We start from the raw sequence: 26,881 nt of genomic DNA, 5'->3' as shown, positions 1-26,881 counted from the left end.
AAACTGGGATTCCCACAAATTATATTAAGAATCCAAACACTTGCATAAATATTCATTTGGCAATCTGTACTAAAGATTCTCTACTATCAACAATGTTTTTAGAAGGCTCATCAACATATCACTCAACCCTATTCATGTTTATTCAAAAACAATCCTTTTAATGGGTTTTATTACCAGTACACATGCATTGGATTACCATGATAACCAAAATGCACAGAACCTTTAATCGTTTCATTGTTAGCCTGAGATAATGAGTCCAAAGGAATTCTTCATGGCATTTCACCCACATAGCCATGATCTGGACCACTGGTCATTGTACTTCTACATGGAACAATGACTACTGTATATGGTCACAATTAACTCTTGGTTTTCTGCATATCCCATCCTTCCATCTGATGTAGCTATCACAATGTATTTATTTCCTATACAGTAATTCTACAATTTTAGCCTTTTATCTTAATCAGTATCTTAATTTTGCTGATTTTGTATTCTGTTTTTATTATACAAATATCCAAAACTGAACTGACAATATCAGAATTTTATTAAATTCTGTAAGCCACCTAGAAGTTGGCAGGTTTCAGGCAGACAGATATATTTCATAAATGAATGAATAAATAAATAAATGAAACAAAAAGGGTCCAAACAAGAATAGCATGATTATAACAACATTATATCTTACTATATAAATGAATATCAAAAACATTTTAAATTACATACTATTAAGAATGTTAGATGGAGTACTTGCACTAAGCAGGGGGTTGGATTCTGTGACCTAAATCGGGGGGTTTTCAAACCTTAGGCTTCCACAAGAACTTGAATGGTTTCCACTGAACTAAGGGGGAGAAAATCCTCGCTGCATTAAATTAAGGGGGCAGGAACTCTCTACAAGGGACAGAGAATTTGAACATTTTTGGTCTAAATCAGTGTTTTTTAAAGTTGGCAACTTTAAGATGTGTGGACTTCAACTCCCAGAATTCCCCAGCCAGCATGCTGAAAAGGGAAATTGATTCAATCCAGCACCACCTAATGACTAAACTATATACTGTAATTGAACCATACAAGGAATAGCTAATTAAAACTTCCATAGCAGCAAACAGAAAAAAGAGCCACAAGAAAGGAAGATAAGCTACTATGGAAAAGATCTACAACTTGCATGTGTAGCCTGAGCAAGCATCTTAGCATTCTCTGTTTTTAATGCTGTTTTTAGCCAAATGCCTTGTATGTATTTCTAACTACCCTGATATTGTCAGTTCAGTTTTGGATATTTGCATATTGATTTCCTTGTGCTGGTTAATGACTGCAATAAAGTTTTTCATTTCATTTCTACAACTTGGGACAGCACCAAATAGTCCCTGTTGTGGATAGAATCTCTCATGCTAGACAGCAGTGATGGCATAAAATGTACTTCGTTTACTTAATTTACTTCCTTAGACAACCCTCCATTAGAGAAAACATTTCTCCGAAACCTGTGGCCAAAGTCATTTTGAATTTTAAGACTTGAACTGAACTTGGAAAAACTGGAGACCAATGGAAACAGCAAAGAACTGGAATGACATGCTACAAGTATCACTTGGATCCATGCATACATTATACTGGTTTCCCTGGGAAATAAAAGATGGAAACTCCCACGTGGGTGTGCATATCATTCACTTATCATGATGAAAAATAACGTGGGTTTGATGCTTCTGACTTCAAGTTCACTTTAATTCTTAAAACACTGCTTGTGTAACTGAATGTGAGAATGACCCTGGAAGATGGGGTGGGAGGGGTGGGGAGATGCTGCCTAGGGAATGATTTGATAAAGGAAAGAGGAGTCTGCAACTGAATAACAGGCAGAGAAAGAAACTCAGAAAGGACTCGTCCTAACTGGCTAGGCAGTAAATAGGGACGGCGGAAGATCTGTACTTTCAGACCTGCAAGATTCTGTTAATGTAGCCTAACAATAAAGTAGAAGTAGCTCATCTGGTCGTGTTTCCTGTCTTATTTACCTGGGAGGGCTGACAGCTTGGAGATGCAAAATCAGAGGTCAAAACAAGTTCAGCTACTGTTTTGCTTTCATTATGACATTGCTAAAACAGGCCCAGACTTTCTACAGTCAATCAAAATTCAAAATGAAAATAATTCTTGTTTAACAATTAAGTGGAACATTGCATTGTGCCTAGGAACTACTAGAGTATCATTATCTGCAGTAAATAAGACAATTTCCTTGCCATTCTGCTTCTAGGTAGTTCTGAAACATGAAATTGAGCTGAAAAAAGTTTCCTCGTATGTATTTTTTATTCATTTGTCATTCTTTCTGTGGGTAAGGGAACTATGGCACAAACTATCATACATATTTATGTATAAGATGCATATATAGGGTAGCTCCCAAGCAGAGATTGAACAGTGAACAAACATGATTTAAATTACAAATTCTGAAGCACTGTGCTAAATCTATACAGAATCACAACATTTAAAAAATGTTCTTCAGACGTCGTCATACTGAAAAGTGTTGTTTTTGACACTCCAGTTCTGAAGAAGATGGGAGCTATGACATTTACTAGAACAGACTGGAACATGTAAACACAAGAAAAGATTCGTCAAATGCTGCTACAGCAAATCTTTGCTACCTCCATAAGTTTTGCAGGAGATGAACGTTCTTCAAATACAATACAAACAAATCAACAACAATCTCTGTGGAAATACTGCAACCCTGGATTCATTATCACTAATGTAAAGGTTAAATAAATATACTTTATTTTATGCTCTGTATTTCGTTAAATTAAGAGTTTCCATCAGATTTTTTTTTCTTAATAGCTTTTGGACATTTTTCAAGTCTCATTAAAAAATGAACCTAAAGACACTTAATCTTTTGGGGAGGAAAGGTAAAAGAACCTAAGAGACTTGTTATTTTTGCAAGATTACAAATTCGCCTTTATTTTTTTTCCCCCATCACAGGAACATCCCTACATCCTCTTCTATATTGGGGATTTTCTACTGATTGCATTTAATCAGAGACCAGAAAATTTGGATTCCTACTGAAAAGCCATTATCTATACTTCTGTTACATTAAAACAATACAAAGTGCTGGATAACCCATGTGTGACAAAATCCTATCCTTTTATATAGCTGAGCATGCCCTAGAAAGGACCGGGCATTGCAAGATAAGCCCCCTGCCCTTAAACCTCAGCACATTAATTTTTCACTGACTTCATGAGCGTCTGCTTGATTGGGCAAAACATCTCCCCATCTAAACACAGATTGGTATTTTACTTCTGAAGAGAAAGAGACCTCTTCAGAACAGTTTCGGAAACTCTTCCAGACCACCCCCATTTTATAATAGTCTCCAAGTATGTTCTGGAACCTATTTCATCCAATAACTTGAAACTTCTTTAAGTCAAATTGACCTTACTAATTTTATTTCAAATCCTGTGCATGCAGTTGAGATCTGTCTTCTTGCTTTCACTTCTTCCCAAATGAACACCTTTTTAATGGCTGTTATTATATTTTTACAAAGTTATGTATTGATAAGTAGTGTTTTGGTTCCAATATATAAACTCATTGTAATGAATTTATGTGAAGATGTATGATTGTGAGAATAACCTCGAGAGACAGGAGGAAGAGCCGCAGCCTAGACAACAGTCTGATAAATGAAATCTGAGCCCAAACCAGAAATGTAATTTGAGAAAGCGTCTCAAAATTGACCCTCCCTAGTTCTCTGGAATGTAAAGGCAGGGGAAGGGGGAAGTGCTTTCAGACTTGCAGCATTGGTGTCAACCCTTTGAGATAGTCCATACCAGGAAACCAAAATCATGAATACTAATACTACATTTATTGTAAGGTTACAGTAACAGAATCTTGCAAATTTCAAAGCGCTTCCCCCCTCCCCTGCCTTTACATTCCAGAGAACTAGGGTGGGTCAATTCTGAAATGCTTTCTCAAATTACATTTCTGGTTTGGGCTCAGATTTTGCTTATCAAACCATTGTCTAGGCTATGGCTCTTCCTCCTGTCTCTCAAGGTTATTCTCACAGCCCATTACAGAAAGTATGGAATGGACACGTATGAAAGATGACTATACCAGACACATTTTAAGCAAGTCATAGAGGCAGATGAGTTCATTCTGGAAGACTTCAGTTTATGGAATGAGGAAAAATAGCCAAATGAAGAATAGCCTCCAAGAAGACTCAACTAGGAATGGCTCTCAGAACAAGAGATTGTTCCCATCTGGATGAGAAATGGAAAAGTGCTGGATGTTTTGAGAACAGTACCAAGACAGGATTGGCAAGCTTTGTCAGAAATTATCAACTTAGATGGGACTATACTTTGGAGCCATCACAAAGAACACATTAAATTTCTCACTTTGATTCTTCTGGAACTCCAACATAGCCTGGCCAGCTAGACTTTGTGTTGGGTAAATGTGTATGTCTGTGCACCTGCAGGAATGAAGCTTTTCATTCAGAAAGTGAATAAAAGTTGTAAACCTGCATTTGCTTCTGCTTGTCCTGACTTCATGGAAAAATAGGTTCTACTAGGAGCACTACAGATGTTACAAAAAGTCTCTTGATAATCCACTGTGTGTCAGCTGCAGAGCTTTAAAAGCGAAATTTCTCCACATACTTATGTGCAAGACTACCCAGCCACTCTCCATATGCATTCTCAGAATTTCCATAAGTCCTTTTGTTAAAATGCTATAGTCCTACTGTTGCAGCAGGAGAATCTCAGTATAGTAGCTATTACACTTGGATTGGGAAAGCCCAGATGCAAGTCTCTATCCAACACAGAATTCACTGGACAACTTTTGCCTATATATTCTCTCAACCCAACCTTTCACATGATAATTATTGTGAGGATAAAATTACAGGAGATCTTCATGTAAAATGCCTTCAACTCCTAGAGGTGTGCTTGTTGTTCTTTATTTGTTTAGTCGCTTCCGACTCTTCGTGACTTCATGGACCAGCCCACGCAAGAGCTTCCTGTTGGTCGTCAACACCCCCAGCTCCCCCAGGGACGAATCCATCACCTCTAGAATATCATCCATCCACCTTGCCCTTGGTCGGCCACTCTTCCTTTTGCCTTCCACTCTCCCTAGCAACAGCATCTTCTCCAGGGTGTCCTGTCTTCTCATTATGTGGCCAAAGTATCTCAGTTTTGCCTTTAACATCATTCCCTCAAGTGAGCAGTCTGGCTTTATTTCCTGGAGGATGGACTGGTTTGATCTTCTTGCAGTCCAAGGCACTCTCAGAATTTTCCTCCAACACCACAGTTCCAAAGCATCGATCTTCCTTCGCTCAGCCTTCCTTATGGTCCAGCTCTCGCAGCCATATGTTACTATGGGGAATACCATTGCTTTAACTATGCGGGCCTTTGTTGTCAGTGTGATGTCTCTGCTCTTAACTATTTTATCGAGATTGGTCATTGCTCTTCTCCAAAAGGATTAAGCATCTTCTGATTTCCTGACTGCAGTCAGCATCTGCAGTAATCTTCGCACCTAGAAATATAAAGTCTTTCACTGCTTCTACATTTTCTCCCTCTATTTGCCAGTTATCAATCAAGCTGGTTGCCATAATCTTGGTTTTTTTCAGGTTTAGCTGCAAGCCAGCTTTTGCACTTTCTTCTTTCACCTTCATCATAAGGCTCCTCAGTTCCTCTTCGCTTTCAGCCATCAAAGTGGTATCATCTGCATATCTGAGATTGTTAATGTTTCTTCCAGCGATTTTAACTCCAGCCTTGGATTCCTCAAGCCCAGCATGTCGCATGATGTGTTCTGCATACAAGTTGAATAGGTAGGGTGAGAGTATACAGCCCTGCCATACTCCTTTCCCAATCTTAAACCAGTCCGTTGTTCCATGCTCTGTTCTTACTGTTGCTATTTGGTCGTTATACAGATTCTTCAGGAGGCAGACAAGATGACTTGTTATCCCCATACCACTAAGAACTTGCCACAATTTGTTATGGTCCACACAGTCAAAGGCTTTAGAATAGTCAATAAAACAGAAAGAGATGTTTTTCTGAAACTCCCTGGCGTTTTCCATTATCCAGCGGATATTGGCAATTTGGTCCCTAGTTCCTCTGCCTTTTCTACACCCAGCTTGTACATCTGGCAATTCTCGCTCCATGAATTGCTGAAGTCTACCTTGCAGGATCTTGAGCATTACCTTACTGGCATGTGAAATGAGTGCCACTGTTCGATAGTTTGAACATTCTTTAGTGTTTCCCTTTTTTAGTATCGGGATATAAGTTGATTTTTTCCAATCTGATGGCCATTCTTGTGTTTTCCAAATTTGCTGGCGTATAGCATGCATTACCTTGACAGCATCATCTCGCAAGGTTTTGAACAGTTCAGCTGGGATGCCGTCGTCTCCTGCTGCCTTGTTATTAGCAATGCTTCTTATGGCCCATTCAACCTCACTCTTCAGGATGTCTGGCTCTGGCTCACTGACCACACCGTCAAAGCTATCCCCAATATTGTTATCCTTCCTATACAGGTCTTCTGTATATTCTTGCCACCTTTTCTTGATCTCTTCTTCTTCTGTTAGGTCCTTGCCATCTTTGTTTTTGATCATACCCATTTTTGCCTGGAATTTACCTCTGATGTTTCTAATTTTCTGGAACAGGTCTCTTGTCCTTCCTATTCCATTGTCTTCTTCCACTTCCGCGCATTGCTTGTTTAAAAATAATTCCTTATCTCTTCTGGCTAGTCTCTGGAATTTTGCATTGAATTGGGCATATCTCCCCCTATCACTGTTGCCTTTTGCTTTCCTTCTTTCTTGGGCTACTTCTTGTGTCTCAGCAGACAGCCATTTTGCCTTCTTGGTTTTCTCTTCCTTTGGGATGTATTTTGTTGCCGCCTCCTGAACAATGTTGCAAACTTCTGTCCATAGTTCTTCCGGAACCCTATATACTAAGTCCAGCACTTAAATCGATTCTTCACCTCCACTGCATATTCCTTAGGAATATTAGTGAGCTCATATCTAGCTGATCTGTGGGTCTTCCCTAATCTCTTTAGTCTGATCCTAAATTGTGCAAGAAGAAGTTGATGATCGGAACTACAGTCAGCTCCAGGTCTTATTTTTACCGACTGTATAGATGTCCGCCACCTTTGGCTGCAAAGGATGTAGTCAATCTGATTTCGGTGTTGTCCATCTGGTGAAGTCCATGTATAAAGCCGTCTCTTAGGTTGTTGGAAGAGAGTGTTCGTTATGCAGAGTGAGTTATCTTGGCAAAATTCTATCAGCCTATGTCCTGCTTCTTATTGCACAATTTAGGATCAGACTAAAGAGATTAGGGAAGACCCACAGGTCAGCTAGATATGAGCTGATAACTGGCAAATAGAGGGAGAAAATGTAGAAGCAGTGAAAGACTTTATATTTCTAGGTGCGAAGATTACTGCAGATGCTGACTGCAGTCAGGAAATCAGAAGACGTTTAATCCTTGGGAGAAGAGCAATGACAAATCTCAATAAAATAGTTAAGAGCAGAGACATCACACTGACAACAAAGGCCCGCATAGTTAAAGCAATGGTGTTCCCCGTAGTAACATATGGCTGCGAGAGCTGGACCATAAGGAAGGCTGAGAGAAGGAAGATCGATGCTTTTCAACTGTGTTGTTGGAGGAAAATTCTGAGAGTACCTTGGACTGCAAGAAGATCAAACCAGTCCATCCTCCAGGAAATAAAGCCAGACTGCTCACTTGAGGGAATGATATTAAAGGCAAAACTGAAATACTTTGGCCACATAATGAGAAGACAGGACACCCTGGAGAAGATGCTGATGCTGGGGAGAGTGGAAGGCAAAAGGAAGAGGGGCCGACCAAGGGCAAGGTGGATGGATGATATTCGAGAGGTGACGGACCCGTCCCTAGGGGAGCTGGGGGTGTTGACGGCCGACAGGAAGCTCTGGCGTGGGCTGGTCCATGAAGTCACGAAGAGTCAGAAGCGACTAAATGAATAAACAACAAATGTCCTGCTTCATTTTGTTCTCCCAGGCCATGCTTATCTGTAATTCCAGGTGTCATTTGACTGCCCACATTAGCATTCCAGTCTCCTGTGATGAAAATAACATCTCTTTTAGGCATGTTGTCCAGTTGGTGCTGCAGATCCTCATAAAACTGATCTACTTCAGCTTCTTCAGCATCTGTGGTTGGGGCATATATTTGGATCACTGTGATGTTAGATGGCTTGCCCTGAATTTGAATTGAGATCATTCTATCATTTTTTGGATTGTATCCAAGCTCTGCTTTAGCCACTTTACTATTAATTATGAAGGCTACTCCATTTCTTCTGTGGTCCTCTTGTCCACAGTAGTAGATCTGGTGGTCATCTGATGTGAAGTGGCCCATTCAGTCCATTTCAGTTCACTGACACCCAAAATGTCTATCTTTAATCTTGACATCTCACCAATAACCACATCCAATTTGCCCTGGCTCACAGTTCTTACATTCCAGGTTCCAATGGTGTGTTGATCCTTAGAACATCGGATTCGCTGTTCACCACCAGCACCGTCGGCTGCTAGCCGTCCTTTCGGCTTTGAGCTAGCTGCGTCATCACATCTGGGGCTAGTTGAGCTCATCCTCTGTTCCTCCCCAGTAGCATTTTGACCATCTTCCAACCTGGGGGTCTCATCTTCCGATGGTATACCAACATATCTCTGGTTGTACTGATCCATTTAGTTTTCACAGCAAGAATACTGGGGTGGGTTGCCATTACCTTCCCCAGGGATCGCATTTAGTCTGACCTGTCTGTCAAGACCTTCCCATCTTGGGTGGCCCTTCACGGTTTAGCTCATGGCATCATTGAGGTGCTCAAGCTCCAGCACCACGACAAAGTAACGATCCTTTGCTGAAGAGGTGTGCTACATGGTAATAAATAAATCTTCAGGGTTTTTTTTTCAGTTATTCACCTGAATGCAGATTACCTTAAAATTGGATAAAGGACAGAAAGTCTATCTCTCTCATTCCTCATGTCTAGCCCTACTGTTCTCCCCAGCCCATTTGAACTATGCTTGCTAGAAGGCAGGGATTCCTAGCATAAGTACTTGGAAATCTCTACGGAGACAACTTATGGTATCAAGAGGTCCACCCTGACTGGTAGCAGCAGTGGAAGTTGGGGCTGCAAAGACCAGAAATGGAGCGCCCAGGACCAGACAGGACTATTAACAAAATGGGTGCAGGCGTTTTTCATATCCAAGGCCAAGAAATGAGCAAAAAGAAGCTCATTATCATTAAAGTATGTGAGAAAGAAACAGGATTTAAACCGAGGAACGTTGTATATAGCAGGCTGAATTGCTAAATTCTGCAGTAGCTGATCTTTGTCATTATTAGGGCTTCTTCTATCAACAAAAAAGCAACATAACAATCCAAGCCTTATCCTTGACTAATCTGCTGCTGCTCCTAAGTGTTGGTCAAACTTCCAGAGAGAGATTTATTGCCATGACCTGGGTGAACTTGTGACAGGAGTCCACTGTAATTCTTCTCTGCCCTTTGGGAACTTAGAAGCAAAGTCACCTCCTTGTCACCAAAGTCATAATTCCATGAATACTGCCCATGGATTTATAACAGCATACACTGCCTTGTAATTCAGAAAGATTAGTATGAGGTGAGATTTGTATTAGTTCCCTATTGTGTTCTGGACTGAACCTGGAAAACTAAACGAATAATATTGTGGCTGCCAACTTCTTGATTGCATATAACAACTCCCTCTCCTTCCAGAAATGCTAGGAATGGCAGCTTTTCAAGGGGACTTTAAGAACATATTGCTTAAGCCTTAGGCCACCCAACTTTAATCATACACCATGTGTTTGGAAGAAACTGAATGTTGCTACAAGAATCAAATATTTGAACTGTGTCAGAATCCTGTGAAAATTTCTGTCCTCATATTAATGTCCAAATGAAAACATCACAATTGGCCAGAATTGCCAGGTAACTCCCCTCTAAACTTGGAAAGAAAATTACATGCTTATCAAGAGCAAAGCTGGCTTTATCCTTTGAATGTGCAGACAAAGAGGTTCTGGCTTGGAGAAGGTAAATTTAGATATGAAACTGGAAGGTCCGCAGTATGTGCGCTGAGTTGAAAGTAACACTCTTTCTTTTAAACCTTCGCAATATTCAAGCAGTACATTTGATTGTTTTTAAATGGAACAAGATGCTTAGTTGGTTTTATTCCATCTGGAATCTGTACAATTATATATAAAAAGATTACCAAGAAGTATGATTTCTTGTTTGGGAGAAAAATCTGCCCTATAAAATAGTTGCATTTATTTATGTAGCCCATTCTTCCTCCAAAAGATACTTGGTTCTCTTTCCACCGACTTATTCTCAGTAAGATAGCTTAAGTGGTGAGATATTGTAGTGACTTTAGAAGATGGTCTTGAAAGACAGACAGAAGGTCCATTACAAAGGTAATAATCAGATAAACAAGACTTGAATGTAGGCCAAGAAAGTGGTTTGTGAAAACACCTTAGGCAGCCCCCCCCCCACCAAATCACATGGAGATAAATGAGGAAGGAAGGGAAGCACATTCAGACTTTCCAAGTTTCTGTTACTATAGCTGTTCTAATAAAAATAGCTTTAGGTCTACCCAGTGTCTTTTTCATAGCCTGGTCTACCTTATAGGGCTGAAAAATATTACAGCCAGCTGCTGACCTGACCCTGACATAGGGTCAGGTATAGTTAGTACTTAGATGAGACTACCAGGTAATACTGTAGGATAGACCGGAACATCAAAAAAAATTTCAGAAGAAAACAATGGCAACCCATTTCCATTATTTATTTATATATTTGTTTGTCAAATTTATATAGCCACCCATCTCACAACCAAGTGACTCTGGGTGGCATGCAACAAATCTAAAAAACAGTTAAATTAATAAATAGTAAAACATCATTATTATCATTAAAATTTTAAAAAGATAAAAGATAAAGCTAAAAAGAAGAAATATTAGGTCAAGAGATGTTAATAATATTGGCAGTTAATATTGCTGACAAGAAAACTACATGGACGTGTCCAGAAATTAAAGAATCAAGCATGATTTGAAGGAAATCTTACTTTAACTGGGCTTCCTACATTACTTTAAGCCAGCTACTTGACACCATCCAGCTGATCTTGGCTGAACATGAAAAAATCAAGCAAGGCTGAACCTAATATTTGGATGGGAGGCCTCCAAGAAATAGCAGAGCATAGTTAGACTACATGTTGAAAAAAAGCTAGAAAAACGCTATGGCAAACCACATCAGTAATGATACCAAGAAAACAACATGGATATGCCCATAAGGTCACTTGGAGTTTTACTTGTTGGAAACTTTCCTTCACACTAAGCTTCTTAGTCGAGGTGGATTTCAATCTGGATTTGCTTGGTCCTTGTGAAAACAGAGACCTAAACTGAAATGTGTATGTACTATGCCTGCATTAACATGGTGCTTTTGAAGAATTACTGTCATGTTGTTTCAAAAATAAAAGCAGAAATATCCTGTGAAGTTCCTAAAAGCTAACAAAAGAGAAACAAGAAGTCTATTCAGCTTTGTTTCCAAACAGGGGCACCAAAAGGTGAAAAATAATAGTATACCTTTTTCCACGGCCATTACTGAAAAGCAAACTTATTGATGCTGACTTTTGACTTGAAGCTAATTGTATGCAGGCATTAAATCATTTGGATGTAAGAAAACAAGTTGACAGCCCTACAACTGATAGATTCCTCCAAAATAGATTCAAGGTAATTTAAAATCTAAACATGCTTTGTCTGCCAAATATGGTCACCAGGGCAAAGGAATACTCAACATTTATGTATTAAGACCTACATGTTACTAGAACGTCAGCGCTCTCTTCCTTCCAAGCAGTCATAAAGCCGAATAATGCAAGAGGTGGTTCTGTAGCAGGGATTCTGCATTAGGGATACAAATTCTGCCTAGAAATAAAGGGTTTCTCTAGAAAGAGAAGCAAGTTAAGAATTGCTTGCAGCTGGAGTAGACTCTCCTGGAGAAGACTCTCCACTATTCTCTTAAATAATTCTCAGAAGGATTGCAGAGACAGATCTGAGTGCAACACCTTCTCAAAGTTCCTCCATGAAATGAAGCAGCATCACTTTTCTAGCAGTAGAGAGGCCATGCCATTGTTTGCAAGATGGAACAACCAGGTGAAGCAGATTTGTCCTGGCCATGTAAAGCACTTCATGTGAGACAGCACAGCAACACAACAATGGCAAATTGTTAGGGTCCTCACACCCATACTTCTTAGACTTGGGCCTGCCAAGAGACATGAGCCAAGATTTAGGAGTGCTCAGTTCAGAGATTCTTTTACCGTCATTGACTGTGAGGATTTTTGTTAGTTTCCTCTGGATCACCATAGTGAGAGAGTTAGGGATATCACCTCCTTCACCTTGTCACTAGCCAAGGCTAGGTAGAGTAGCAGTGGCTGGGCAAGTATGGAATAATGAGATTGTGTATGTTGATTTTGGAGAAGGGAACTGTCTCAGCCTGTGGTAAGAGGACACAACCTGAAATTTAGGCTCAAATTCCCTTGTGGCTCTGGCTATTCTTGAGAGTCTTTCTTATCGGCTGACCATATCAGGCTCTGTCTTCTTCCACAGCATTCAGCAATTAACTCTTCTTTTTGGCAAGCATATTGATCTTCATTAGGTGTGATATATTTCTACCACAGGAGGAAGGAAAGGTTTGGAGAAAGCAGGAAAGTTATGGAGTAAGGGAGATATGACAGGAGAAAGAAGGCTCTCAAAGGAGAAGAGAACAATGTCACATCAAAGCCATTGCCTCCCATTCAACAAAAATATGGGAATCTTATTGTGAGACACTGTGGACTGAAGATGCTGCTAAGTGCCACATTGCTACATAATAAAAACCAGGCCATTCAGGTCTAATCCAGGATGTGAAAGCCAACCTGGCGTGTATTCTGTGTATTATTGAGACTTGGATAGATCAAGCAGGTGAGCAGGTGGTTTTATCATAGTTCAGACCACCAAGTTACAGGATTTTCTAACAGCTTTATGACCAGGGAGGCAAAAATTCAATAGCTTTTCATGCCTCCATCCCTCTGTTTCAACTCTACTAAATGATTATATAATCATTCCTCCAATATTCACAGTCAAATTGTCTATTAAGATTGACTTGGTGGGTGATCAACACAGGGAACTGGAGATGCTAATGATATACTACCTGCCTTGCTGCCCAACAGCATCTGGGATGCCTGAAATGGTTCCAGTGTGACACTGAGGTTCTGCTTAGCTACTGGCCCTGGGAGTCTTAGTGTACATGTTGAAGCAGATGTCTCTCATACATCCCCAGATCTCCTGGCCTCTATCACAATCAAAGGCTTGTCTCAATAACTCCCTCTACCTTTGTACTGTAGAGGAGCATACAGCTGAACTTGTATTTGCTGCTGTTTTGGCTAATGCTCTGGAAGTGAAGGAGATTATTATAATTCCTATGACATGATCCTATCATTATCATTTTTAGTTTTCAGGAATAGATTTTCTTTCCCTGGCATTTGTAGCTTTATTTTGTAGATCAGTCTTCTACTCCACTGATATTTTTAAGTATGATTAATTTTTTTTTACTATCTTTTCACCTGCTTTTAGTTCTTCCCAACAGGGCTGAAATTAACTAATGAAAGAAGAGCCTGCTGGATCGGACCAAAAACCTATCTAATCCAACAATCTGTATCACAGAGTGGCCAATCAGTGCATTCAGGGTAGCTCATAATCACTAATTTTCAGCTGCTGCTCCTAAACAGTAGCAGTAGCCTTTCATCATCTCCTCCATCTACCCATTAATTGGTTTTTAATGACTTTTTATAACAGCCCCAAGGCTGGTAAGTAATGGGCTGATTCCCATACCTCCCACCCTGCTAGCATCAAACTACCAGTTTTTTGGAAGTGGCAGTTGTTCCACCAACATAAAGGCTACCCTCTCACATGCACATGACTCATTCTGCAGAATTACTGGGCGGGGCACCAAAAACATTTGGAGTATACTATTTGAACCCCATATTTGAGGGGGGGAAACCCCAGAATGCTAGTTTGTTTGACAGTTGTCCCACTTTTTACATTGGAATGCATGGTGCTACAGAATTTAGAAAAAGTAGGCTTCTGACCTTTCATTTCAGATAGAAACATCTTAAAGAACATCCTTCACTGGAATTTCAAACAATGGTACAAGCCCCATATTTTATTTTTTTCAAGTAACATTCATTTCATTTAGACTCAGAAGGCAGACTTTCAGTTTAGTTTATTTGCAGTTTATTTTATATGTCCAGCAAGTTTCAGTGTCTCCCACTTGCCAACATCTACCCATTTCTGAGGCTTTTGTAGTCTTTGTTTCACTGGATTATATAACAAGGTTTTCTACACACAACAAATAGGCATTAATCCTGTGAATATCAAGGGGTCATTTCTAAAATCAGCCGTACTTCAAAGAAAGAAAAGAGAATAGATTAAAGTATGAGGGATATTTTATAGGGGAAGGAGTTTTAAGCATTTGCTGCTGCTGTGATTCCTATCCCAATTTTTTCCACCCCCCAGAAAAAGTATTTGGGTTTCTTTTTCATGGTGAACAGCAAGTACAGGATGGGGAACCACACCAATTGGAATTATTGCCGAAGTAATCAATTATTATTAATTATTAATAATAATTAACTATTATTAATTGATTACTACCAATACTAATAAATAATTAATCAGTAGTAATTATTGCCCTTTCACCTGCTACAACTTGGCTTCCCTATCCCCACTAGCTCTTTTTAAAATGCCAGTCATGCTGGAAATGATCAACATAGTCACAGAGGGTAAAAACTTAAGTAAAGTACAAAAACGACTGGAATTTCTTGAAGAACACAGGGTGCTAATATGCTCTTATGCAAGTGCAGTAAAAAAAATATCATTGGTATAACTATACTGAAAAGTTAGTCTCACTTATTTCCATGGGACTTACTCCCAAATAAGGAGGTACAGATTTGTAGCCTATGTTTCATTTTGTTAAAAGCCTGATATCTTTAAATCACTTTCAGCATCCCATGTTTTTTGGACTTAAGTCACTTTTCTTCAATCTAGTACCCTAGAGATGCTTTGAACTGCAGTCCTATCACCTACCACCAGGCTGCACTTGGCTGCAGGCTGTAAGGTGTGTTTCAATCCAACCTGAGAAATTGTTCAGGCTTTCTCGAACTATGCTCCACAGGAAAAAGACCTGGTCATGTGCCCAGGCCCAGGGCCCCGAGTGTGGTAATGGCCCCGTTTCTTGGTTGTATTAACATCTTACATTGTTTACTTGGCAGCCATGTATATTTATTTTTTATTGTAATTGTTTTAAATGTAATTGTTTTATCGTTTTATGGTTTTTATTGTTGTAAGCCGCCCAGAGTCACTTGTTGAGATGGGCAGCTATAGAAATTGAATGAATGAATGAATGAAATTGAATGGTCTCCATGAGAGACTAAAAGCAACAACAACAACAAATGTTCACTCAAATGCAGCCAATTTTCTATCACTGTAGCTCTTGACCAGGGGTCCAAGGTTGCTGTTGTTTTTTTTTACTAAGAGTTCTGTGACCTGAAAAAGTTTGAAACCCCCCCATAAAACTAAGCCATAATGTAGAGTGGACAACTTCTCCTGGCTTAGGGCTTCATATAGTAATACGCTTCTCTAACCATCTGGAGGACCTCAGAAGGACTTCCAAAGACATTGTGATGTCACCAGAAAGGATGGGCCCAATTTTTTTGGCCAAATGAGGGAGCTAAAGGGAAGTTATGCAAATAGAGCAAACCATTCCAAGATATTGAAGTCATGTTGTAAAAATTCAGTGGCAAATTGGCTGGATTTCAGCAGCACAGTTTTAGGCTCTGGGGTGGGTTTATGGATACAAATGGCAGTGTGTGTCTTCCCATTTCCATTCCATATCTTAACTACAAAATAAGATCAGCTGTAACAGAGTCATAAGTGGAACTGGAAGTTTTACCCAGACAGAGAATACCCACCCGTGCAATAATGAGTAGCTTCACACAAAGCACCAGCAAATAAAACCATTCAGGTTTAGGTTCTACAATAGGGCAACACAGCACCAACAGCTATCAAGACATCCATTATCATCGTCAACAAAAACAACCAAAACAGTTCAGCAGTTCTCCATTTTTTTAAATTATTATTACTATAGAGTGAAATCTCACACTGGAATGCCATCTGAGGATACCAAAATCTCCAAATATCTCATAAAAAGAATACTAAATTCTTGAATGATTTTCAGCAATTTGGGTAAAAGCCCTTGAGGTGTGAAGCAGATGTTGATCTCTGGGTTACTACTCTGGCTTAATATATAAACTCAGCAACAGACTCAATTCCAAAAGAATATCTTAATAAGACAAAAATATGACATTGTAGATGAAATACCAACTTTTTAAAAAAAATTGGATGAGACTACTATGGCTTAAAGAAGAATTGAGGCTAGGAATAATAAAATACTCACTTTTTCAACAAAAAAAATCTAGTTGTGCTACTATCACAAATATGAATTAGCAGCCGTATTTTAAAATGGTTTTTAAGCTGTTATCACTATGAAGATATGCTCTCAAATAAGAAACAAATCAATAACATTTCATAATGTAGTATTCTAATAACTGACATAAGAAGCAAGATTCTGACCAGTGGATATCTTGCCAGCTTTGTCCAAATAGATTACTTATGTTTTCTATACAAATCATCTTGAATTTACTTTCTGTGTTCTAAATTAGTATAACTAGCCTATCCAATGTTGTGCCAACACAAATTTGGTGAGCACTGCTTCTACAGTATTTCTTAATTCAAGTCACTAATGAAAATTTTGAAGTATGCCAGACTCAGGAATATGTGATATGGTGCTTTGTCAAATGCTTTTCTGAAGTCAAGATATACTAAGTCCACAACATTCCCAAAATCTACTAAGAAAGTTATTTGACCAAATAATGAAGTAAGAGTAGCTTAGCAAGGCTTGTTTTTGGCAAATCCATGCTTACTTCTGGTAATTACTATAATACAATATTGTCAAGGTGCTTACAGTTCAGTTATGTTCAGTCTTTGAATCTTCACAGATACCATTGTCAGACTGATTGGTCTCTAGTTCCCTGGAGCCTCCTTTTTTCTCTTATAGAAGTGGTGGTGATATTTGCTCTCCTCTGATCTATTGCTTGTTCTCTAAGATTTTTTTAAAAATAAATGAATATAATTTGATCAGCAGACAATATCTGCAAGTTCTTTTACTATCCCAGAATGCAATCTATCTAATGCTAGAGACTGGAATTCATATACCAGCACTAAGTATTCCCTAAGTTTCTATCAAACCTAAGCTGGAATTGTACTTTTTCAACCAGCTCTTTAACAACTGCCAAGAGGAATGTGTATCCTCTTCCCAGACAGAAGCAAAGGAGATACCAAGTATTTCAGCTTTTGTTTCTTGTTTGTTGCCCTTTGCCACCTTCACTAAACCCTGGCATACTACTTTTTTTTTTCTTTTTTCACCCTATTTGATGTTGTCCTTTGTACTCTTTTTAACATCCTTCACTAACCTCAGTTTATTCTCAATATTAGCTTTCCTGATACCATCTCTACAAATCCAGGCTACTACATGTTCTCTTTCTCAGCAATTTATCTCTTTCCATCTTCCGTATATATCCTTTCAAATTTTTAATAAGCTCTTAGGATACTCACACTGCTTCTTCCATTTTTTCCTCAGTTGAAATTGTGCTTTGAAAACTCCTTTTTGAGGCATTTCCACCTATCAAGTTTCTTTTTCTACTGGTTCCTTTTGAGGCAGAATGCTACCCATTATCACACAGTTTATTAAAATCTATCTTAGTTTTGCTTACTATCAAATTCTAGGAGTATGTAGTCACTCCCCAGTTCTTGGAGAAAATAGCTGAAGAAATTTGGCTTAAAGTTTTAGTCAAGCTGTACCTCTAGCTAGATTTTTCTCTCTAAAGCCATGGCATCATCCATAACAATAGGAGCTTCTGAATCTGTACCACTGGCCAGATTTAGTTTCCTACCCCTATGTTACAGCAGTACACAAGTACTACATCGAGAAAGCATGCAAGTTAGTTTGACTAAAACCTTTCAACCCCGTAAGAAAATTGTGGTTGAAAGTTGGGGAAAATTGAGACTAAATAAAATAAAATTAAGATAAAGATAAGATTAAGACTTAAAATTAATTCTTCCCTCAGTACGCTTCTCTAAGATCACCTTGCTAGTGATGGCTTTATCTTGCCTTATTCTTAATTTTTTATTTATAATTCCCAATTTTATTTCAATTTTTTGCATCAACTTCTGGCAGCCATTTTGTGAGGAGAGAGTTCTATAAGGCAAAGTATAAGAACAGAACAGATGTGTGAAGCCTAGTAGCTTAGAGAGACATTAATAAGGACACAAGAAACCTCTTGATAGCTTTCAGCCCAAGAAAACCTTCCTAACGTTTAGTTAAGGCCAGTATCAGAGGCAGCTTTATGCTTTTTCCCAGAGTTTATAATAGTGCCTGGCAGGAATAGAAGACAGAGGTATCTGAATGCTGATAGGGCTGATTCACTAGAATGAAGACATTCTTTTCCTCCAGGGATAGCCAAACTGAGACAAGACAGCTATTATGTACGGCTGCCCTCCATCTATACCATGTATGGATTGCTTAACATACCAACCAATCCTAGTTGTGCTTCTTCTCACAGCCTATTCTGCAAAGTATCTGGGACTCTGTAGTTTCCTAATGAAGCCAAGATGGGCTGATTTCACATGCCACTATGTCAGACCATGGTTTGTTTGGTTTTGATTTAGCACAGTCTGCGAATTCAGACATTAGGGTTTGCAAACCTGGATTTTTGGTTCATCACTATAACCTAACTTACACAACATTCTAAATCATTATGCGGCTTGATTATTTCTGGCATACCATATTGTGCAAACCCAGCCAACTATGATTTCTTCAGTACACTGTGGCTAGCAAACCCAGGATTACAAGGCACTGTGTGAATGTTGGGAATTTTATACCTATTTTTCAAATATCAAACAGAGGCTGAAAGTTGTCTTATTAAAAATACCAACAAAACTCAAAGCCTTCCAGATTCACAGCATTTGTACACATTTCATTTATTGGTGGGAAAACCACTCCTTTATTGTATTTTATTCTCTTTTGGATTTCCCTTCACATCAGAAACATTATTTGTATACAGCGCATTGGCTGCCAAAGCAAACAATTGCCTCCTCCTTTAGCAAGAAAATCAAACTCATCCCATCGATTCCAAAAACAGGAAGATGAATTCCATCTTCCACAAGCCCTTTATCTGGCAGCACTTCTCCTTTATGCCGCCTGCATGACCACATTTGTCCTTCATACATTTCAGCAGATTGTGAAGAACTGGCTATGCCACTTTTGGAGTCTTTTCACATCTTTTTCCACACTGGATGAAAACTAAATCACCCTGAAAATGCAGCTGCTGCACCAAGAAACTCACATTAACATCAGTGGGAGCTGCTTGTAAAGACTGCACAGATGAGGCTTTGAATGTTCCAAAAATGGGGGTGGGGGAGACTTTCTGAGTAATGCAACTGCTGCAAAAACTGAACAAGAAGCACACTTGCAGATTTGCACACTGCTATTATTCTGGGATTTTCAGGATAGAGAATCAACAGTAAAGGAATCAGCAGTCAAGAAATATGGCGCAGACTAGCACTTGGTAGAGTAGCAATGAAGGTCTTCGAAAAGATATTCAAATGCCATGGCATATCTACACCCATAAGGATCAGGTCTAGGCAAATAAGGTTTTTTTCTGAGATACTCCATAGAACTGAAAGTTGGACTTTGACAAAGCAGTACATACTGACTATAGGAACTTTCGAAATTTGGTGTTGGAAGAGACTCCTAAGACTACTATGGACAGCAAAGAAAACAAGCAAATGGATTATACAATCAATCAATCCAGATTTCTCACTTGAAGCACAAATGACCAGGCTCAAATTATTTTGGATACATTATGCAAGTACCTAGTTCTCTCGAGAAGTCTATAATGCTGGGAAAGCTGGAGGGTAAGGGAAGAAGAGCAGCAAGGTGGATAGACTCAATTACAGCAGTGATGAGTGCACCCCTCGAAGACCTGAAGGACCAAGTTGGGAACAGACTGCCTTGGAGAATTTCTAAACCCAGTCACTGTGGCTCTAAAGTTATGGTTTAGTAGGTTGGAAAAACCCACCCAATTTTGAGGTTTATGGGGGGGGGGAAGCAGTATAACTACTGTCAGGTTGAGGACCACATCAGGATTGGGTGGTTTATCATGAAGAAGGCTTATGCACAGGGCCAGGGTTAATTTGGGGAGAGGGTTCAAGAGTTTTAAGGGACAAAATGAATGTGTTAAGGATCTGGAAAGCTTTAGAACCTACTGTGTCCTTTAAAACTCCCCCAAACCCACAAAAATGTTTAAGAAGAGAAGAGTCCACATTTGGCCCTATCTACTTAGGGGGGACAGAAGTAAATGCTGACAAGCCAGTTTCTTTGCAAGCCTGTAATAAACCATGGCTTAATGTAAATCTGGTCTCAAAATTTAAAAATAAAGTCTTTGGAATCATTTTCACTAACTGATCTTATCTTTACCTTAGACAGAAGCCAAACAAGGAACTTCAGATCTACACCAAGAGTATGCCTCCATGCTTTTGTACATCTCCTGTGGGGGTCTGTGCAAGAAATTCAAGGAAAGGGGGAATTTAGCTCCAGAACTTCTGCAGTATCATTTCAGAGTATTTTCTATTCTGTCCTAAGAACAGCACTTGAATGTTAGAATCCGCTAAGGAAACTTTCAATGCACAAGAACCTAAAATCACAATAAGGAATGGCAGACAGATTAGAATACGCACATGTAAATCTTCAGATTTCAGCCATTGCATTTTCCCAGCTAATCCAGGGCACATAAATCTTACACCGGGGAAGCTGCCAAGTAAACTGCTGTTACCATAGATTCCCATTTGCCACTAATGAATTGCCTCCAGTCGCCGTCTGAGTCCAGCATGCAGTTTATAACCTAGAGATAAATATATCAACTGCCACTTGATACAACAACCAAACCACTGAAAGTTAACATGTGCATCCTCCACGATCATAACAAGGTGGCAGGTTGGACCTTTCAGGATGCTTTGAATAATATAACATTGGACTGTATACACCCTGCATTAAAGAAGAACATTAGCTGTTTTTCCCCACTCTCTGCATTCAAATTTTGTACCAAGAGAAGTTCAGCACCATGCCCTGCTAAACTATGCACACTGCAGAGCTGACTTCACTTCATGATTTAATCTTAATAATTGTGCTACTTCATTTTAAGGCAATTAAACAAATCTCTAAAGCTGTATACAGATTCCCAATGTAAGGACATATAAAAATGTTTTGTTGTCCATCCTTAAGTTATTGACTTGGACAAACTGATGCCTTGCAGATGTGTTGGGAGACTGCATTACAATTTTAACTATTCTATTCTCTTTTGTGCATATATACCAGAAGTCACTATGCACCTGTGACAGCCTACAGAAGGTCATGCCTCCCTGTGAATTTACCACAAAGACATGACACCTATAGTAGCCAAGAAACCCACAAATTTCTAGTGAGCTGTTCAGAGTTATGAGTTAGCTTCGTTCCCCATAGGAATAGACAAAGTGGGGCTATTGAGCTGGCAAAAGAAGGTACCGTCTGAAAAAACAAGGCAATCTATGGGAGAAGTAGGAGAACTTCAATGGAGGAAATGTAGCTGGCAACCTAAGATGGTTCTAGATAAGCTGTTGAAGATTTGGTGTTTTACTAAAGAGCAATACTGGCTGGTGATCCTGAGATGGACTGAGCAATTTTGATGCACGTCAGGAATGCAGGAGCAGGATCCAGAGAAGCAAGCTGAAGAGGACCAGCATGGCACACAATCTCCCTGGTGGACTAAAAGCCCCAGGGGAGTCAGAAGAGAGAGGAAGACCACGTACTACCAGCCAAAAAATTCTTCTGCCAGGCTGAGAGAAGTGTGCCAGCCAGTACCTTTAGACATTTTCTCAACTCAGAATAGAAAAAGTTAAGAATCTTTTGCAACAGATTGCACACACGTTAAACCCAAATTGCAATGTACATACATATGCCATTAGAGATCATTTAAGCTGCAAAACATTCACCGGAGAAAAAAAAGTCCCTTTACAATTCATTTTAAATTTCAAACTGTGGCTTATTTCCTTTCCTGCTGTTTATTAGTAAAACAGTTGTGAGAAGAGTGGACAGCCTAGGCTTGGCTTCTCTAAATGTAGGTCACCTTGCTGAGGAATGTTACTGAAAGGGAAAGTAGGCGCGGTCTGTCTTTAGTTAAGAGAGGAAAACATATATTCGAGAAGTGTTTTGCACTATGTCTTTCATCAAATCCTGAGAACAAAAAAGCCTGCAATCTTTTGTCACAAAAGGCAATCTTTTTACTCTTCCTTATTTTTATCTCATGGTTTATTAAACCTTTTCCCCCAGTTCAGCTGACCTCCACTTCTTTGGCAGATAAAAATGAGCAAGTGTATTACCACTAAGAATATCTACTGAAGCTTCCCTGATCAAATGTAATTACCATTCTAATCTGTTTTATTAAAATATATTTCAAAGTAAACAAGTACTATCATTAATTGGTTCACAGAAAAGCATTAGGGTTTCTTCCCCATTAGTTTCTCTGAGGAAATGTTGTTTTTGCTAGAGAAAGCAGAAAGAACTCCTCCATATTAACTTCTGAAAATACCCGGCTGTGTGCAAAAGTGCAAGTCTTCTGCAGCAAGCCTTTAAGAACAGCTCAGACATTCTGCAGTGCCTCTTAAGCCAACATCCTACCTGTTTTTCAGCAGTTAGCACTGATTGACATGGGAAATGACCAACTACAGCTATTCTCCTCCCTTTCCCAAGCAGGTCTGTGCCTGGTCTTCCCATCAATTATAAATGCAAACTTTTTCATCTCTAAGCAAATTTTAAACATAATGTACAAAAAATATAAAATACAAATATTTTCTTAGATAAATATACTAGGCATTTACAAAGAAAATTTAAATAAAATTCAAAAGGCAACCTACTTTAATCATTAGAAAACAGGTAAACTGGAAAATGTAGCTGGGATTCAAGCCACATACCATGCACGTGTCACATGGTTTTGCTGCCATAATTAAACTCTTTCCTGCTTATAGGTAGGCTTTTAATCACAAGATTTATTCCTTGCACACACCAGCTTAATTTCTGTAGTAGTAGGGCAAACAAATAAAACCCCTAATCATGTGTTGAGCATGAGGGCAAGTAGGTTGAGGTGAATGCAATCCCCTGACTGATACAAATAATTTTAAGGTTTTAAAGGGAGTATAATTCATACAGGCATAGCATGTTCCAACATGTGAAGTGTGCACAAGCATTTTAGTTTAGGATTAAATGATGTATCTGTTCAAATGTGTCATTGACGCTACAGATACAATCACCTTAGGACTTTCAAAACAAGGCAAGATGGGAGAAGATAGCTCAGGCCACAGTCATGGCAGCATTCATGATGACCTGCTCTAACCCACATTACAGAGTCAGATTCATAAGTTGCCAGTTCACATGCCAGTACTCCTCAAGCAAATGTTACATCAAACAGTAAATCTAAATATTTACACTAGGTCCAGGTTAAATGCAAATAAAATGTGCATATAAAATGTGCTGTGCATTTAACAAGCCTGCAGAATGCAGATGATACTTGTGTCAATATAACAGGGACTCTTCATTAACTTTGTAATTTACATTCTGATCCACTCCCTGACATCACAGCAGCTAAGTCAATCAGGAAGTGATTCTACAGCCTATCAGTAACATCTCAGCAGATTAGGAGCTATTGCCAGATGATACTTACTAGTCATTAAATGTATTGGTTGGGTACAGGTACAAGATTTTGAAGTACAGGTGGTCCTTGTTTAATGACCACTCATTCAACAACTGTTTGAACTTGCAATAGCACTGAACGAGCGGTAGTTATGACCAGTCCTTGAAGGTCCAGCAGGCACAGTGCCCCCATGGTCACATGATTGTGATCCAGGCACCCAGCAACCAGCCTGGATTTCCAACCGTTACAGTATCCCACAGTCGTGTGATCACAATTTATGATCTTCCCTTCTGGCTTCCCACAAACAAAGTCAATGGGGAATCCATCTATGTGGTTGCTAAGAGTCAATACCAACGTGATGGTACATAATTGATCGATCAATCAAAATTCAACAGTATTTTCCCAGAATTGTTTAGGGTTTCTGCTAAATTCACCACTTTCTTCAGAGTACAACAGCACACACACACATGCATTTACAAGGCTACAACCAATGATCCAGATGTCCTCTAAAAATAACATCAGTCTCAATCTAGAACATTTTTAAATACAGTCATGTCAGAAACACAATATTAATTTAATGTAGTGTTGATAGCATAGCCAATACTATCCTTCAAAGCTGGTGTCTATCTAACAAGACTCTTAGACATGTGCAAACCTTTTGATAAACCCAGAATGGTTTTCACAAGACAAGAGTCCTTGGTGTCTAGCAACGGCCATGCACTTCCCTTTTATATGAGCTTTGGGCTTCCTAGAAAGAACATGTACAAAGCTTACCTTGGCCTTTATTTTCTATGATGAGACCCACTGACAACCAAGAATCTTGCGATATCAAAATCTGCACATTTACAGAAGCAAAAGCTTTTCTGGACAAGAGCCCAGATTGTTATATGACTGAAGGCTTTCCCTCAGCTGGCAGACTGAGTAACAACATTAACACCTTTCTCTTGTCTTAGGCCTCTGGCCATGTCTCCATTAACTTTTGACCAGAATGCCAAAAATAATCAAAGCTTGGCACTTCCTTCATTTCAATATGTAACAACAGAGGAGAATGGCTTTTAATGGATTTCCCCACAGAACAGTGGAATACCTTATCCAGTCTTTGCTTTCACAGTCACTCAGTTGAAATTCTGTGCACCTTCGCTATCTATGTGTGAATGTCCATGTTGCTCACAGTCAATGGAAAATCTATTTCCTTTATGTCATGCACCAACCATAGCAGATTTCATGGAATATGGTCTTCTACTAACCAAATACAATCAACACAACAACATTCAGTATTTACTGCAATTGTTTTTGGCACACATCCCCAACCTAAGGGTCTCCGGACATGTTGGACTACAATCTCATCATCCCCAGCAGGAGTATTTTTAGTCCAGCCCACCTGGAATTCAAAGCTAAGAAAAGGTCTGGTATGCATACCATCAGCCAACATCCTAGTTCTGACATTTTTACTTGAAATGCCTCCTTTCTCCCAACAACCCAATTTAGGAAACAACAAATGGGAAAATGTATCAAATATTGTTTTTGAGTGTAAGGAAGTAGTCAAAACTATCACAAATCAACAAAAAGCAAGGAAGAAAGTATTGTGAGATAGTATTTCAGCACACAGCACCAATTTATCATGCAGTCAGGAAGCCAATTAAAGAAGGTCAGACAGAAGGGTAACAAGCTCAGCGTATATCTGACTTCCCCAACCTGGTGCTCTCCAGATGTAATAATAATTTCTTAAACTTGCAGGCTGCCCAACTCTCAGCAGCTACAAATCCCAGAGCCACAATTTCCAACCAATATCATTCCCAAATGTTGACTAAGATTATCCAGAACATCTGGAAGGTGCCAGGTTGATATATACATATAGCTTCAAAAAATGCTTACTGTAATCCTGCCGGTGATATAAATTTAATAAATAATAATAATAATATTCTAGACACACATAAACATGCAGTGGCTTTGTAAACAGTGTTCTCTTCTATACATCTATTTCCGTGGAATTAGCAGGAACCCATCAAAACCATTTTTTCACCTCTCTAGGCGCTGCATAACCTTTTCTTAAAGCTACAGTTTCTGGGGCTTCCAGACGGAGTGAGAATCATGCTTTTTCCAGGTGTATCTTTAAATAAGTAATAACTGGAAGCAACGAAGGCCTAAAACTGGGGAGGTCCACATCTTACCACCAGATCTACCTGGCCGACAGTATAAAAATCGCAACACAGGCATTGCTTCAAAAACCTTGGGGAAGCGGGAGGAGGCAGTCACGAAAGCAAATTCACGATTTCGAAAGGAATACAAGACTGAAACTGTCCGGGTTTTCTAGGGAGAACTCAGTCCCGCTGGACCAGTCGACAAAGACCCCAAACGCCTTCAACCTGCCAGGGGTGATTCCCCGCACTTCACGCCACGCGCGCCTCCTCTCGCTCTCCCTCCGCGCAGACCTCCACCTCGACGCAGAAACCGCACGCTGGCGCGCCGCGTCCTAGATAAGATGAAATGAATGCCTTACCCAGAAGATGACGTTGAAGCCAAAGATGAAATACTTGATGCAGCAGCTCACTTCAGGGCCTTTATAGTGCTTCCCGGACATCCTTGGGGCTCATGAAGACAGCTGACTCGCAAGCAGCGTTGGCCGGGGAGGGGGCTGAGAGAAGGCCGGGGAGGGGGCAGCGCGCTCGGGGTCGCAGGAGCCGGACGCGGGCAGCTGGAGGCAGCTTAGAGGCAGCTGGCCGACTGCTGGCGTGCTCTCTCGGCTGCTCGCCGCCCTGAGCGCGAAAGCAGCGAAGGGAACCCGCGTTGTGGCCGCCGCCGCCTGCCTCCGCGCATCGAGGCCAAGCTGCGGCGGGAGACCGCGGACCTCCTAGCCGCGGGTAGCGGCTGCCAGCGATGCCGGAGGCGAAGACGTTGCCAGCAGAGGCTCAACCCCGCCGGAGCCGCGAAGCGCTCGCCGCCCCTTTGACACCGCGGAGCCTCCTCCCACCGCGAGCGCCTCTTCCTCCTCGCCAGAAGAGGGAAGGGGGAGGCTGGCGACTGGCTGGGCCCGGTTTAATGGAGAGGCGTCCTCGCC

General features: G+C 40.0%; 1 protein-coding gene across 2 annotated transcripts in view; it reads right to left on the bottom strand.

Moving 5' to 3' along the window:
- Nucleotides 1-26,475, bottom strand: part of TSPAN5 (tetraspanin 5) — an 80,300-nt gene extending 53,825 nt beyond the window's left edge. For both annotated transcript variants that reach the window (XM_063310287.1, XM_063310286.1), the window contains exon 1: nt 26,324-26,475. In XM_063310287.1, the coding sequence (XP_063166357.1) occupies nt 26,324-26,404 (81 nt within the window). In that variant the 5' untranslated portion in view covers nt 26,405-26,475. The remainder of the gene's footprint in view (nt 1-26,323) is intronic.
- Nucleotides 26,476-26,881: the final 406 nt, after the last annotated feature.

Source organism: Candoia aspera, chromosome 8 (assembly GCF_035149785.1).
Source record: "Candoia aspera isolate rCanAsp1 chromosome 8, rCanAsp1.hap2, whole genome shotgun sequence".
Lineage (NCBI taxonomy): Eukaryota > Metazoa > Chordata > Lepidosauria > Squamata > Boidae > Candoia > Candoia aspera.
The sequence above is the reverse complement of the archived record's forward strand: the minus strand, read 5'-3'. Positions and strand labels throughout refer to the sequence as shown.